Here is a 15030-nt window from a genome sequence, read left to right as displayed (position 1 = left end):
AGACAGACCCCCAATACCAAATGGAAACCCAACCTTGGTCAAGATGATCCAACTGTTATACAAGCTTCTTCTGTCAACAGACCCTGATCACATAAAGTGTATCTATGTGCTTAAGGCATGACTCAAAGTGATAGGGGAACCAAACAATAAAGGGAGTAGATTTAACAAAGCTCTCATTCCTTTTCCATGAACTCACCACAATCAAATTAGAGGGTTAATCTTCCAATCACTTTCCCACCCCACCCATACTATTAGAAAGAAGAAGAAAAAACCTAGGGTATATTTTAATGCATTCTATTAAAGGCATTAGGTTATATTTCCCACTCCACTACTCCCTTCCCTGAAAGATTTGACAATTGCTCATGGCTTTTTCAATATTTTAAGAAGGCTGAAAGAACAACCATTGCGTCTTCAAGTCTTAATGAGAGTTGTTTGTCAGAAATACAGCTTGACTCAAAAACCACTGACTGCTGAGTTTTCAGCAGCTTCCTCCTACTGACGCCAAGCTGTTTTGGTTTTTTGTGTTTGTCTTTCTGCAATCTCCGTTTCAATTTAAAGACAGTGCAAAATTCCTGTCCGCCAAACTGCTGAAAAGAGCGACAGCTCGTGATGCCGACAAAAAAAAAAAAAATCGCATCTCCGATTGAACTGTTTAGGAAATCTTTTCCACTGCCGCACCCGAAGCCATAAAAAGAAACTATATTCAGATTCCTGCTTCTATAAATACTAGAGAATATAAAGTAAATTATGTCTGGAGTTCATAAGCCTCACTGGAGAGACTGTGGCTTGGTCTTCCTGGAGTTTGCGCAAGGTCTCGACTTCACGCACAGAAGAGGTTAGCGTCTCCCTCTCCTAACCAGGACAAGCAGAGTCTCACCTTCGATTCAACAAATTAAAACAAAACAAAAAACCAAAGTCCTAGTCCCTAGAATTATCAAACCATTCTAGTCCCCCACCCCCGCCCCTCTGCAACTTTGCTACATAAATACATGGATTCTAATACAAACAGACTGTAGCGCTTTCCAGTTAGTTTCTAGGTGTCTGATGCAGCTGTGGCTGTCACTGCCTTGGGTGGTGGGATAAGGTGTGAGGCACCCAGTACGCCATTCCAGTGCAGCTTCCCGTTCTGGTGCTCCTCAGGGGCTTCAGCCTGCCGGTCACCATTCCAACGACGTTTCAGACGCAGTTTTGGTGGCATCAGGGCATCCTCTCTCTTTTCCTGCACTCCGGTGTCTCCCACCGGCTCTCTGGATGGCTTCTCTCCACCTCCTTCCCCTTGCCCCTGAGATTCTTCGGTGGGGAAGTTTATTCGGGTAGGTGCTGGTGGTGCTGAGGGCCAGGATGGGACAGCTGGCCTGGCAAATACAGCACCCTTCTCTCCTTCCAGGCTGGTGTTTGGCATCACCATGCCAGGCCCTTCCTCCTCCTCCTCCCTTTTGTCCTTCCCTTTGGCGGGTGGTTCTTCACTCTCAAGCTCCTTGTCCGCTATGGGCTCAACCTTAACCCTGGGTGAAGCAGGAGCTAGCTGGGGGGCAGTTGCCTCTTCAGTGCTTTCCAGTCTCTCTCTGTTCTTCCGTCCCACGGGTGGAGGCTGTAGCTTGATCGGGAACTGGGGCTGCTCTTCGGGATGCATCTGGCATTGTAGTGGTGGGACCATGAGCCCCGGATAGCGGGGGAAAGTCCGCGGGCTCAGGTGATAGTTGAAGACTGAGCAGGCTTGCGAATGCAGGTAGTGTTTCATTTCCTCAGGGTTGAAAGAGAAGCAGCTGCTACCTGTGAAGGGGCTGAGACTTGGTGAGGGGCTGTAGGAGAAGAGGGTCGGAGTCAAAGACAAGGCAGGCGAGATTGGGACATTTAAGACCCCACCGCGTCCTGGAAGAGGGGACACGGCAAAAGGACTGTGAGGATCCGGGTAGATCCCAGGCCTCGTGAAGACAGGCAGCATGACCTCTGGCTTGCGCTTTTGATTATTGATGCTCCCAGGGCCCACTGCATTCCGAGAAGCCATGAGATCCACGCCACGCCGCCAATCTGAAGAGACATCCTCCAACTCCGGCACGTCAGGCTTCCTGTCACCGCTGTCATTCAGAGGCTCCTGGGTGGATGGCCCCAGGGATCCACCAGAGAACTGGCTGGGCTGGGCGTCCTCGGTGGGAGAGTGGCTGTCCAAGGGTGGGAAATGGAAACGGGACGAAGCGGTGGGGATGGGTGGGGCACTCTGTGGGACAACACCTGGTGCAAGGGAGAGAATGAGAAAGAAGAAGTGTTAGGAACCCACGTGGCCAGGGAGGAAAATGTCACGTATAAGAGCTTCATGGCTGGGGCTGTACCAAAAATGTAACATAAAAGCACCACATATGCTCAGCAGTGTAACAGGTGATTGGCTGGGAGCAGCATTAGAAACCTGCTCTTTATTCCCCTCATTTCGACTAGCAACTAATTGGTGATTTTCAGATCCAAACATGTTTCCCCTGCCCCTTCTGTCTCTCTCGAGGTCTCCTTCACTCTCCTGTTTAACTGAGAGGCTTTTTGAGGAGGCAACATGCATGACAGACGTTATGCAATACAGCTTTATTGAAGCCACGACACACACCACTGATAAAGCTCCAATTCTCAGGACAGAACTTTGAAACCCACCCATTTGTGCTTTTCAAGAATGGAAGAGATTTGATCTCAGATGTTTGCCCACCATTTCAGACAACTCCCATCTGAAGGCTTGAGAAGACCCTTGTGCTTAATATTTGCTATTGCTAACAGAAGTCTGATTAATGCAGTTTTGTGCCTGCTCTCACTTCAGACAAAGAGACCCAAGCACTTCTACCTGGTCAAGTGCACACAAAAGAAAGGAGAGAGGGGAAATCGGATTCCAGTGCCCCAAACAGGTTTAATATCCCAACCCCCACCCCCAGCCAGGAGGAAAGAAAACAGGTTGTAATTAGACAAATGCATTCCAATTCTCCAAACTATTTTTTTTTTTTAAATGCATGCCCCAGGGACAGGAGGGAGTGGCAGCAAACAGGAGCAGTAGTGAGCAATGTTGAGGTGGAACTGCTCAGACTTGTTGCTGTAGTAATTATAGATCTGCAGTGCAGCTTCAACGCTACATTTTACATCCCTCATGCTTGGGTTCAGGGCACCTGGAAAAAACATTTCTTCCCTACATGCGACACTTCTCACATGGGGGAAGCAACTCTACTTCATGGCATTTTCTACTCCTCCATTGGCTCCTACCCCAGGGTGGATGTTTTCTCAAAGGACAGGCTCTTTGAAACCACAATTCTGGTCTTTCATGGTTGAGACTGCCAAATGCAGACGTAGATGCTCAGCGGTTGCACAGCCAGGCTCTAGCTAGGTATTTATGAAGTGCCCCAGTCATCATGGGAGCTAAGCACAAAGTACAGCAGTAAGGATAACAAACATCCCTCTCTCAGACTAGCAACCCCCACTCTCTCTCAGACTAGCTGCCACCACTCAGTCTCCACAAACACTATCCCCTTTTCTTTGTTAGGTTGATCTTCAGCCATTTATCGGGCCTTCTTGATGAGGTGAGCCCTGCATGGCGCTCTGAATGTGGCCAGGCGAAGGTTCCTTCTGATCCAACTCCTTGCTGCATTGAATTCTGCAGTTTAGGCCCCAAACGTAACGGCTCCCAGAAGGATCCCACTGATCATGTTCAACATGATCCTCCCTGATGAGCATGGGGGCTGTTTAGATATGCACGTGCCATTCTACACCCGCCAGTGGCACTCGTGATATTAGAATGCATTCTTTCCTGGGGTCGTCTGCTCCCCATGATTCCAGAGTTAGCCCTCAATCATAGGAGCATCTTAAATTCCACCGCAAAACCCAGAGTGGAACTCAAGACAGATGGACCCTCTGACAATATAAATTACAGCATTAATGCTGGCATTAGCCCAAACCCTGGTGTGGAACTTATACTCAGGAATTACTGACTCAAAGATAAGAGACTCAGTGCCCTGAACATCCTTATGGCCAACACCGATGCTTCCTGTCTAAGCACCTTGTGGCTACCCTGCTAAACCACTGTGGATTTGGGTCACCACAAGAGTTCAGGAGCTCCCGTGACTCACAAGCCAGTCAAAACCTACCACTGGAAGCTGCTCTGATCTGCACTTGATAGTAAATTATCCTGAAAGCCAGAGCAATTTAGCCACGAATTCTTCTGCTTGACACAAAAGGGGCAGGAACACAGCGAACAAGGACTGCTGTCAGCATAAGAGCTGGTTTAACTGCTCTTCACAAGAGCAGGGAGCTCTTTATCGCTGTCTTTAGGCTGTGAACATTTTGATAACATTTACATGCAGCTAGTCCCAGAGACCTCTGGACATCGTAACAGGAAAGGTCACATTTATACGGCACCATAAACATATAGGGTGCTTTGCAAGCACGTACGACAAGGTCCCTGCAATAGAACTGAAACCTTCTACTATCAGAAGGACAAGACACTCCAATAAAACTGTGAGCAAAGCAAACCCCCAACATCCAGTAAAGACAACCAACCAACCAAGCTTACATAGAAAGCCTGTATGCCTCGAGCTTGTCTTGAAGGCTGCCACGGGAGGGCAAACGGAGGAGAAGTGCACCCCAGTTTAAGAATCACCCTAATACTGACATTCCCATCCTATTAGCACTGATTGCTTGGAAGCCTGGACAAATAAGAGACTGTGGAAGGAATCTGTTCAGATGACTGGGTGTGATTTTAGCTGCCTCCCTGCACTACAGGCATGTCACAGCATAGGCTCAGCATTCCATATGCTGCCAATCAACGCCCATTGATTAGGATTTGACAGGAATCCCGTTTCCAGCTTACCATTGGGCCGTATGTTAATAAATGGATAGTTGGGCATCACCAGCTTGTTGAAGTTGAACTTGTAGGTAAACCTTTTGCCTTTTGTCTTGTGAAGAATCCTCTTGTTGTAATAATATCTGTCAAAAAAAATTAAAACGCTATCAAGCGCTCTGCCAGTCAGATGCAATACAGCTTAATGTCTATTGCTTAAGCCACTCTAAGGCCTGCCTGCCTTCCTTCTACTGTGTCTAAGTTCCAACTGTCTACAAAGAAATAAAGCTACTCAGAGAAGAAAAGTAAAATTAAGCACATGAAAATTGAGGCTGTTGTCAGGAAAAGTTTCCAAAGAAGAATAATTCCTAGCTTGTCTCTAGCTCTTTTTAGCCATTGGTCTCAAAGCACTTTGTGATGGTTAGTATCATTATCCACTTTTTACAGATGAGGAAACAGACAAAGTGACTTGCCCAGGGTCACCCAGCAGGCCAGTGGCAGAGCTGGGAATAAAACTGTAGATCCCACTGCACTGCTCTCTCTACCAGGCCTCCCAAAGGGTTAGGTCAGTGACACTGCCTCCCAACACAGGGCTTCCTAGACTGTGGTTCCCAGAGGGCTTGCTGGCAGCCCAGAGAGCCGGCCGGGCACACAGTACTGGCTCGTCATTTCCAACTGCTAAATTCCATTAAAGATAGCGAAGTATGTTACTTTTCTATGGCAGTAGCTGCAGTTGCCACAGGGATGTTAAAGGATTGAGAATGGGAAGGAACGTGTCCATAAGACAGTCCGGATTAAAGTAAAGCTCACATTCTGAAAACATATGGGAGCGCCCACTCAATGGCGTCAGTGGATCTGCTGCCAAAAGTGTCATTGTGTTGTTAGAAGGTGAGGAGAGATGCCCTCAAAGGTCCTTTCCATCTCCAGCTTCTCGGATATTCTAGGAGACACCATGGTCCGGGGCAATGGATGGGCATTCAGGAGACCTGGATTCTGTCCCAAGCTCTAACACTGAATTGCCTGTGAGCTCGGGCAAGTGACTTCCCCTCTGTGGTCTGATTTACCCATCATTGTATCAGGAATAGTAATACACATCCTCCTTTGTTAAATCCTTTGGTCAGACTACAAACAGGCAGTGCTGCTACTCAGCTAGCCCAGCTTCATCCACGGGGATGGAGCCTTAATGGAGCCAAACGAAATCCAGGTGCTGCACATCTGCGAGGAAATCAGAACCTGGTTGAAATCAGCCTGGGGGCAGCAGCACCTCCCCCGGCCATAAACTCCAATGGGAACCATACCTGCTAGCACCAGGGCTAACCTTGGTCCGCGGGCTCCCAGTGACCATGTCTACCCTATGAGCTTGGGGTGTGATTCCAGCTTGTGTAGACATGCTCTAGCTCACATCAAGGTAGCACACTAAATATTGTAGCGTAGCCATAGTAGCACTAGCCCAGGTAGCGGCGAGCGACTGTGTGGGTTAGCTGAGCCACCTTTGCACCTGCGGGGTTAAGTGGGTTTGCACTCAGAACGGCTGCCTGTGCTACCAGGGCTACACACCTGTTTTTAGCACGCTAGCTCGATGAGAGCTACTGCATGGCAACGCAAACAGGAAATCACAACCTAGCTCACAGTGTAGGCCTAACCAGTACACCGAAATACTATACAGGATTCACCCCTTGTTATTTAAAATCTTGGTTGTCAGCACTTTGTGTTTGCACAGATGGCAAGATTTCAAGCAGCTGGAATACAGGGAGGGGGTGGGAAGACAAAGATTTCCTACCTGAGGTGACTGCTTGTGCCAGCACTGCCGATTAATCGCACTTCAGCGAAGTTCTGAGTGCGATCGAGGAACCAAGGCATGGCTGGATCAGGCAGGTGGAGTTTTTTCCACTCCCATACATCAATTGCAGCCTTGGTGTTATTCAATTTATTGTTTCCTTCCTGTTCCATTATGTGTCTGTTTTGTTTGCTTGTTTATCTTTGCCTGCCCTGCCCAGGAGGGATCAGAGGGCACATGACAGCGAGGCCCATGTTATTAGCGAGGTTGGTAACACCACAACTTCTCACAACAGAGCCCAGTGTCATTTTATAATGACAGCTCTGACCAGGTTACATCTCCCAAGCCAACAGGATTGTGCCCATTTTGAGCTGCTTCCCGCTTCAAACTACAGAGCAGAGCCTGAAAAGCTCTTTAAGGGGGTAAATAAAACCAGTCTGCGTTCTGGTGAAGGTTATGCAGGGGGAAGATTTCAAGAACTAGGATTGAAGCTGGCAAGGAGAAAAGGTAACAGAACTTTGCTAATAGCTTCAGAAGAGCATAGTAAAAACTCATCAACCCTCATCACCCTGCCCACCACCACTAAACCAAATGACACTACTGGCTATATACTACCCTTTGTCTGGTGCACACTCCTATGATGTCAACAACTCTTACCAGGTTACAGCTGAGCTCTAATGCAGCACAGCTGAATTTACTGCCGCAGCAGGTGCAGAAGAACACTGGGGGGGGGGGGGGCAATGATGATTATTTTTTGTATTATTGTAGCACCTAAGGGTGAGACCAGGATCCCACAGCGCTGTGACTTATGTTTATAGATACAAGCGCCAGGATAAAGACAAGGGAAATACAACTGTTGTAAAACAACTGATTGTAGAATCAAGAAGGAACCTTAATCCCAGGTTTTCACCCTCTAATTCTGTAGAAGTAGGAACTGGTCTTAAACAAGGGAGTTGCTTTCTCAGAAATTGTATCACTGATGGAATAATGGAATAAGCCAATGTTTTTTCCTGCAACATCGAGGAAGAGGAGAGACAGGAAAGCTCCCGAGAAGAAAATAATCCTGATTACAATGATCTTCAAGTTATAAATGCAAATTTATGGCATTACACCCCACAACTGGGTAGAGGACAAATCTGCTGTTATGTCACAACCCTTTGGCAACCATATGGCCATTTCCTCCCCATGTCTGTCCAACCTTTTCCAAATACAACTGTATCAACCAACCAGATGATCCCATAATTTTCCAAAGTTTAGGGGCAATTGAGCGGGGGGGGGGGGGGCGTGAAGGAAATAGAGTCAATTTCCACAATCAACTTCCTATATGAGTCAGCCCCATCTTCCAGCTACCCTTCCGTCAATCCCATTCTGAAAATTTCATCCTCATCAAAAATTATTTACAAGCATCCTTCCATTCACCTGAGGGCCCGGCTCAGCTTATCGTAGTTCATTTGTGGTTTGCATTTCCTCCTGCCCCACAGACGTGCCACTTCATCTGGATCCTTGATCACAAACTCCCCATACTCGCCCTGCTGCCAGGCGATGACATGGCGGAACTCCTCCTTCTGCAGCAGCTCCAGGATGAAGTGCCAGAGCTGGATCTGACGGGAGCCGGGGCTTGATTCAGTTTTGTATGCCCACTCTGGGAAGTGATAGCCTTGAAGAGAACCCAAAGCAACAGAGTGAAATAATGAAAAGCCATTAAAATAAAAGAATACATAGTAAACTGGAGCTAGGAGCAGAGCTCAGCAATTGTAAGGTATTTAGAGCAGTGGCTGCTTTTCACTGTGTCTAGCAGAATGGGGCTGTGATTTTCGTTACGGTCTCTACACGCTACTATAGTATAAATAATAGGACTAGAACTCCAGGGTCCTGTCCAGCAGTTCTCTTGTGGTAACAACGCAATACCGCCTCCCCAGAGAAGAAAATGTGAAAAATCAACATTGTGAAACCAAACAGAAGCAAGAACTAAATTAGAAGAACCAGAAAGAATGAAAAGGGATCTTTACACACTAGACATCTTGGCCACATTTTTGAACTTGGGTGTCTAAAATCAGGCACCTAATCCATATTTAGGCATCTAAATGAGAGGCCTGATTTTTAGAGGTTTTGAGCACCCACAATTTTCAACAAATCCAGTCACCTGCCCAGCCTCTAAGAGAAAATCTTAGTCTACACCACTTTCAGCCATGTTGACAGGTGCTTATGAATGACTGTCAAGTTGAGTTGTGTCAGAACAGTTTTCCAGCATAACTATTGGTGCAGGGTTTCCCAGATCATTGTGGACAGGGTGGTTTGGGGTTCTTCTGAGAACTGTGCTAAGCCAAGCTGTCTTACGGATGGATGACCTCTGTGTTACCTCTATATCAGACAGTAATTGGGTATGAAAATACTTACAAGGCATAATGGGGCATGAATCAAGGTCAGAGATCACAAACCCTGCATGCAAAACATCCATAGGAAAATGTATTCAAGTCTTAACCCAGTAACTGCTCTGCGTGATTCTAAATCCAAAACTCACAGGACACCAGACCTCACTTATAACGTAATTACAGAGCTGTTTGATATTAATGTTGATGGCCTGATTCCTATCCACACACAGCTCTGACAAAGGGGCCTTTACACTGTTAGAACCACCTAATGGGTTCTGAGTGTGCAGAGTCTCACATTATATACACTTCCTTACCTCCTGCTCCTTCTGGCTTATCCACAATGCTGCAGCCTGCTTTCATTTTCTCCCTGCTGCTGACTGTGGAATAAAAGGAAATAAGCAACAACCATATCAATATGCAATTATTACCCACAGGACTTTGAATCTTGTTCCTTCCTGTATAAAGCCCCTTTAGCAAAGTAGCCACCCCCAACCGACAATACTCCCAACTCCAAGAGATGGTACCCAGGATTTCATTGCTACTAGCAGCCGTAATTACCAGTACCTGACTTAAAACCACACAGCATTTAATATCTGCTTCCCTCCTGACCTGCCATTGAAATATAAAAATCAAACACTACAGCAAGACGGGACCATGAGACAGACAAAACAAGCCAAACAGTTTGTCTTCTGTTACTAGACAGGCCCGAGTGCCAAAATACACAAGCTGCCGAGCTCACCCAGATGTACCAGCAAGAGGGAAAAACATATCCAAACATCTGAATTCCGCTCAAGAATGCACATCTGATTTTGATTTCTTTAGGCCAGTTAACCCTGTGTTAAGAACTACCTGCATGTGCTTTTCTTGATCACACAGAGCGAGGCTTAGATATAGGCATTTCACGTTCCCAAGAATATTCTGAGGTACAGGATGTAAACACATAAGTTCCTACTACCCATGGCGTTATTCAAGCAAAGAGACATCAAAAAGCACTGCAATTGTCCAGTAGCGTGCCGGGGGTGGGGGGGAGAGGGAGAGATGTGCATCTCTATTCAAGTTGAAAGATAAGCAGGGGCCAGAATTAGGCCTAGATTGGTCTACACAGTCCCTTGTGAACAGTATCCACCATCAAGACTGTGGAAATTAAACCTTGTTTCAGCCCTTCGTAGAGATGACTGAATGTTTGGTTAAAGATTTATACTTCCTCAATGAAGTTTCCTGTTAAGATCTATGTTTAGAAACAGTAAAGCTAAGGAAAGTAGGGGAATGGAGATAGGTGAGAATAGTGTTGCCCTCTAAAAATGGAAGAATCAGTTGGTTTCTTTCTTCTACAATAAGTTTAAAAAAACAAACAAAAAAACCTTGTTCCCTATAGTCTAAATTTCCAGCCGGGTAAATAAAGATTGGAATTGGCAGGGTTACAGAATTCATTAGTATTTAATTTATAAGCATAACCCTGTCTGCTGGGGGTTATGGGTGCAACCCCATTTTGGTGGGAGGTATCCTATATCCTAATATGTGAATAACAATGTTCAATTTCTATGGAACCTTCCTTTGGGGCCCTCAAAACATTTATATTAATGCACCCAAACCTCTCCACTGCCACCGTGGGTGGGGCAGGACAATTTAAAGTAAGTTTCTTTCCCCCCCCTCCACCCCAGTGTTTAAACACTCAAGTTATAGGGAGTCAGTCATTAATGAGAGAAAACCAAGAGCCCTAACAAACCAGGATTAGAGCAGACAATTTCTCCTAACAGAGCAGAAGCTGGTAAGGGCCAATAAATGGATTAACCAGCCCAGCACTAACAATACCCCCGAGACCCCAGCACCTTTCCTCTAATACTCACCACACCCCTCTCCCCAGGTAAGTTCCTCTGATGGACCCACACGCTCCTTCTCCCCCAGGCCCTAGGTACTTCCTGCATCCTTCCATTTAGTGGCTTGTCAAACCCTACCACCACAAGCCACCCCAAAATACCCCCGTCAACTCCTTAAGGGCCCGCTCTGAAACTGACTTTGTCCTGCAGACCTCAAAAAAACCCATCCAGAAACACAAACCCCGCTGGACACCACAGACCTTCACAGTCCCCGCTGCTTCCTTATCCAGCCTCCCACCCTCTCTATCCCCAGAGAGCACCCCCATCCTTCCTCATATATCCCCCCTCCCCCAAGCCCCCCATGATCCCCCCAAATCCTTCCCCATTGAGCCTCAGCCCCCCAACAGCTCCAGAGACCCCAGTCCCCTGCCCCTAGTAACCCACTAGGTTCCCCCATTAGTCCCACGGATTCCTCCGCTAAGGTCCACGTCTATTCCCCCTTCTCCAAGGAATCCCCCTGTCAACCCCAACCCCCTCTCCCATTGACCCTTAGCCCCTGATACCCCCAGACCCCGCGCCCCGTAAATACGGTATTCCCCTCCCCCATTAGTCCCAGGAGATCCCCCCGCTAAGGTCCACGCCTATTCCCCCTTCTCCAAGGAACCCCCCCGTCAACCCCAACCCCCTCCCCCATTGACCCTTAGCCCCTGATACCCCCAGACCCCGCGCCCCGTAAATACGGTATTCCCCTCCCCCATTAGTCCCAGGAGATCCCCCCGCTAAGGTCCACGTCTATTCCCCCTTCTCCAAGGAACGCCCCCGTCAACCCCAAGCCCCTCAGCCCGATACTCCCAGACCCCGCGCCCTGCCCCCCGTAAATACGGTATTCCCCTCCCCCATGAGTCCCAGAAACCCCCCCAGCCTAGGCCCGACGAGCGGCGGAGGGCGGGAGGCGGCGGCGGCTCCGCGGCCGGCCGGGAGTCGGGGGAAGGGCGCCCCGGCCTCACCTCAGTCCCCGGGCGGCGGCTCTGGGCGGCGGAGTCTGCGCCGGTCCGAGTGTCTGACTCGCTCGCTCCTTCGCCTGCTGCCTCCCCCTCGCCACCCAGCCCAGCAGCCACCGGAACCGGAACCAGCGCCACCCACACGCTTCCGGGACTGGGCGCCCCCACGCGCTTCCGCCCCGCAGTGGCGTCACCGCGCACGCACCGAACGTCACCTCCCCCGCCGTGCACACACACACACACACAACCCCCGTCCACCCACCCCTCCAACGAGTGCCCGGAGGGGACAAACTGCCCCAGAGAGCGAAGCGGAACTAGAATGGGAGGGGAGGGGGAATAGAGAGGAGGGATGGGGGAGATAAAGGAGGGGGGAAGGATAATAAGGGGGAGGGAATATATGGAGGGGATGGGGAGATAAGGGAGGGGAGGGGGAATATAGAGGAGAGGAAGGAGATAAGGGGCAGGGGGAATGGAAGAGGGTTAGAGGGGGAGGGGGAGATAAGGGAGGGAGATGGAAAGGGGAGGGAGGATAAGGGGGAGGGGAATATAGAGAGGGGAGGGGAGATAAGGGAGGGGAGGGGGAATATAGAGGAGAGGAAGGAGATAAGGGGCGGGGGGAATGGAAGAGGGTTAGAGGGGGAGGGGGAGATAAGGGAGGGGGATGGAAAGGGGAGGGAGGATAAGGGGGAGGGGAATATAGAGAGGGGAGGGGAGATAAGGGGAGGGGGGAATGGAGGAGGGTTAGAGGGGGAGGGGGAGACCTTGCTGTGCAACCTTGGACAAGTCCCTTCCCCTCAGTCTGACTGGGGGCACTTTGGAGCCCTGGTTCTGTGTCTGTGGATCTCAGCTGGAGGCTCTGGGTGCTGCTGCCACACAAATAACAGCAATGGACGGCTTAGGAGAAGGCCCAGCTGGAGAGGACGTCAGGAAGATGTTGCATGGGGCAAGAGCCCCATGTTAGCAACAAGGTTATGGGGGGCAACGCTGGGGGAGGCTGGAGTCACTTTCCTCAGCATTCCCTGGTTGGGGGGAACAGAGATGAGAGCCTGCCAAGTCACCCTCCATGCACCATGCTATTTTTTGTGGGGAAGGCATCTGTCTGATGCTTTTAGGGGGCCTTGTCCATGCATTGCACATGGGGGTTCTTAGGGGGGCAGCACTCCCCGGGGCTCAGGGTGGGAGATCCTTATTCACTAGTCTCAGGGAGCCTTTCCCTTGAAGGATCCACAATCCTTTCCACAATCTCCAGGAGGCCTTTCGCTGTCCAGGGGGCAGATGGAATGCACCCAGAGCCAGGGCAGGTACCAGGCGCCAGGGCTTCCGCTACTCCAGGGAGCCTAGGATAGTCCCAGGGCATGCATGCCAGGGAATGGGCTGCGTGCGTGTCTCCCACGCTCTGGTAAGCAGCAGCAGCACACCCTGGGCTGTTTGCACCTGGGCTGGCATCCAGCAGTCCAGCAAACCAGTGCCAACCCACTGAGTCAGACTGCACCTGCATCTCGCTCGGGCAGTGCTCGTGCCAGGCTGAAAGGAGCGCACGGAGGAAAGTACCTTTGGTATCGAAGCCCCAGGCGTGGTTCCATGTTTGAAGACTGCAGCGTGTCCCCCAAATTCCAGCCCTTCTCTGAGTGCAGAACCAATCCACTGAGAACTGGCACGTGAATCTGCTCATTGGTTTAGGAGTTAATTCCTTTTTAACGAGTCCTTTAAGAAACTTAGCACGCTGAGCCAGACCACCGTTTCCATGTCCTGACAGATCTTAATAATGGAGCGGTGTAACTGATAAGTGCTCCCTGTTGCTCCTATAATCTAGTCCTATTACCTCCTTCTCTCCCCTGTTTAGTCACCTGTTGCAAAGTCCTGCTTGTGAATTCTCCGGAGCAGGGGCTGGATCTGCTATTTGTGCACTGGGATTTGGTGGTGCCACTGCACTACGGGTAACAATGACCAGGGCACAGGCCTTTCTCCGAAAGTCTCCCGTCCAAACATTGACCCCACTCAACCCTGCTTATTTTGCCTGAGTCACTAGGCCACCCGCATGGGGAAATCCCGAGTATTGGCTAGCAGCCCAAATAGGTTTCTCTTTCCCGCCCTGCTTTCCAGGCCTGTGCTGCGTGCAGAACTGACCAGTTCAAACTGGAGTTACAAAGTGGACAGGTCTGCCCCAGCTGCCTTCGGATGAGTGGTGGGGGAGCGTGTATTTACTCACTTCTCAGCTGATAGGAACTCACTCTATTTAGGCACCAGCCTGTCTATTACACGCCCACCCCTGTGGGGCCTTAGTGCCGCTCAGTGGCTGAGCTCGGTGTAAACCTGCAGTGATGAAGATCAAAGGTCCTATCAGGGGAAGGTTCCTCACCCATCCAGTCTGCGCCTGGGGCATGAACGGCTGCATTACATAGAGCTCCCGCCATGCCCTAGCATCCTACAGCTCACACCGAGTTAAGCAGCCGTTGTGAAATGACACCTTGGCCAGGAGGATGGGAGGTGGGATTTTCACCTCTAGGTCTCCGGCTCAAAGCCGAGCCTGGGACACTAGCAAACGAAAAGCCATCTGGACGTGGGGGCCTGGTGGGTAGCATGAGGTCACAGGCTGCTTCTGCGCAGAGAAGTAGCCACCCACCACTGCAGCTGTCGCTCATTCACCCCCTTGCTGGTGACGTCTGCATCGTGTTCTCTGTGGCTGCGGGACAAATATCAGCACCGCAATTGTCGGTAGAGGCCAAGGACTGACTGGGTCATGGAGACAGAGCTCCTCTCTAGGTGACATCTCTCCAGGGCAGGACGGCAGCACGACAGTGAAGCTTGCTTTGCTGCCGGCACCGTGCGTCCCTGGGCTGTGCAGAAAGCTAACTGAATTTATAAGACATGGGTCAGATCTGCATAGGGTAACCAGACAGCAAGTGTGAAAAATCGGGATGGGGTGGGGGGTAATAGGAGCCTATATAAGAAAAAGACCCAAAAATCGGGCCGGTCCCTATAAAATCGGGACATCTGGTCACTCTAGATCTGCAGCTGGCATGAATCCGCATCACCCCCCACTGGAGCTGATAGGCCAGATCCCCAGCTGCTGTAAATGGACATCACAGCAGCAAAAGGACAAGGCCGCTGCCAGCCAGTGCTGCAGGGAGGGGAGGGATAAATTGGGTTTGTTGATTTAAACCTGTTCACCCAGAGCACCCCCCTCCCCAGCTCTCAGGGCATCCTGCAAGCTCCAGGGAGGAGAGAAATGGCACAGGCCTCCTTCTCTGCAGCGAGAGCC

General features: G+C 49.9%; 1 protein-coding gene across 1 annotated transcript; it reads right to left on the bottom strand.

Annotated features, from left to right (window-relative positions):
* Nucleotides 1-278: 278 nt before the first annotated feature.
* On the bottom strand, nt 279-11894 carry ETV3 (ETS variant transcription factor 3). The gene is made up of 5 exons (XM_030542112.1): nt 11775-11894; nt 9265-9327; nt 7998-8235; nt 4832-4947; nt 279-2232 (listed from the first exon to the last, which is right to left on the bottom strand). The coding sequence occupies exons 2-5, from the start codon at nt 9308-9310 to the stop codon at nt 1034-1036; spliced, it is 1599 nt and encodes a 532-aa protein (XP_030397972.1). The 5' UTR covers nt 9311-9327; nt 11775-11894; the 3' UTR covers nt 279-1033.
* Nucleotides 11895-15030: the final 3136 nt, after the last annotated feature.

Source organism: Gopherus evgoodei, chromosome 24 (assembly GCF_007399415.2).
Source record: "Gopherus evgoodei ecotype Sinaloan lineage chromosome 24, rGopEvg1_v1.p, whole genome shotgun sequence".
Lineage (NCBI taxonomy): Eukaryota > Metazoa > Chordata > Testudines > Testudinidae > Gopherus > Gopherus evgoodei.
Note: the sequence above shows the minus strand (reverse complement) of the source record. Positions and strands in the feature narration are given on the sequence as shown.

Bases quoted from the DNA above. Each gene is read 5' to 3' on its own strand.
- ETV3 (XM_030542112.1), bottom strand. From the start codon at position 9,310: ATGAAAGCAGGCTGCAGCATTGTGGATAAGCCAGAAGGAGCAGGAG. The intron at 8,236-9,264 runs GTAAGGAAGTGT...GTTCTCTTCAAG, and splicing joins TAAGCCAGAAGGAGCAGGAG to GCTATCACTTCCCAGAGTGG. The intron at 2,233-4,831 runs GTAAGCTGGAAA...CCCTTGCACCAG, and splicing joins TATTAACATACGGCCCAATG to GTGTTGTCCCACAGAGTGCC.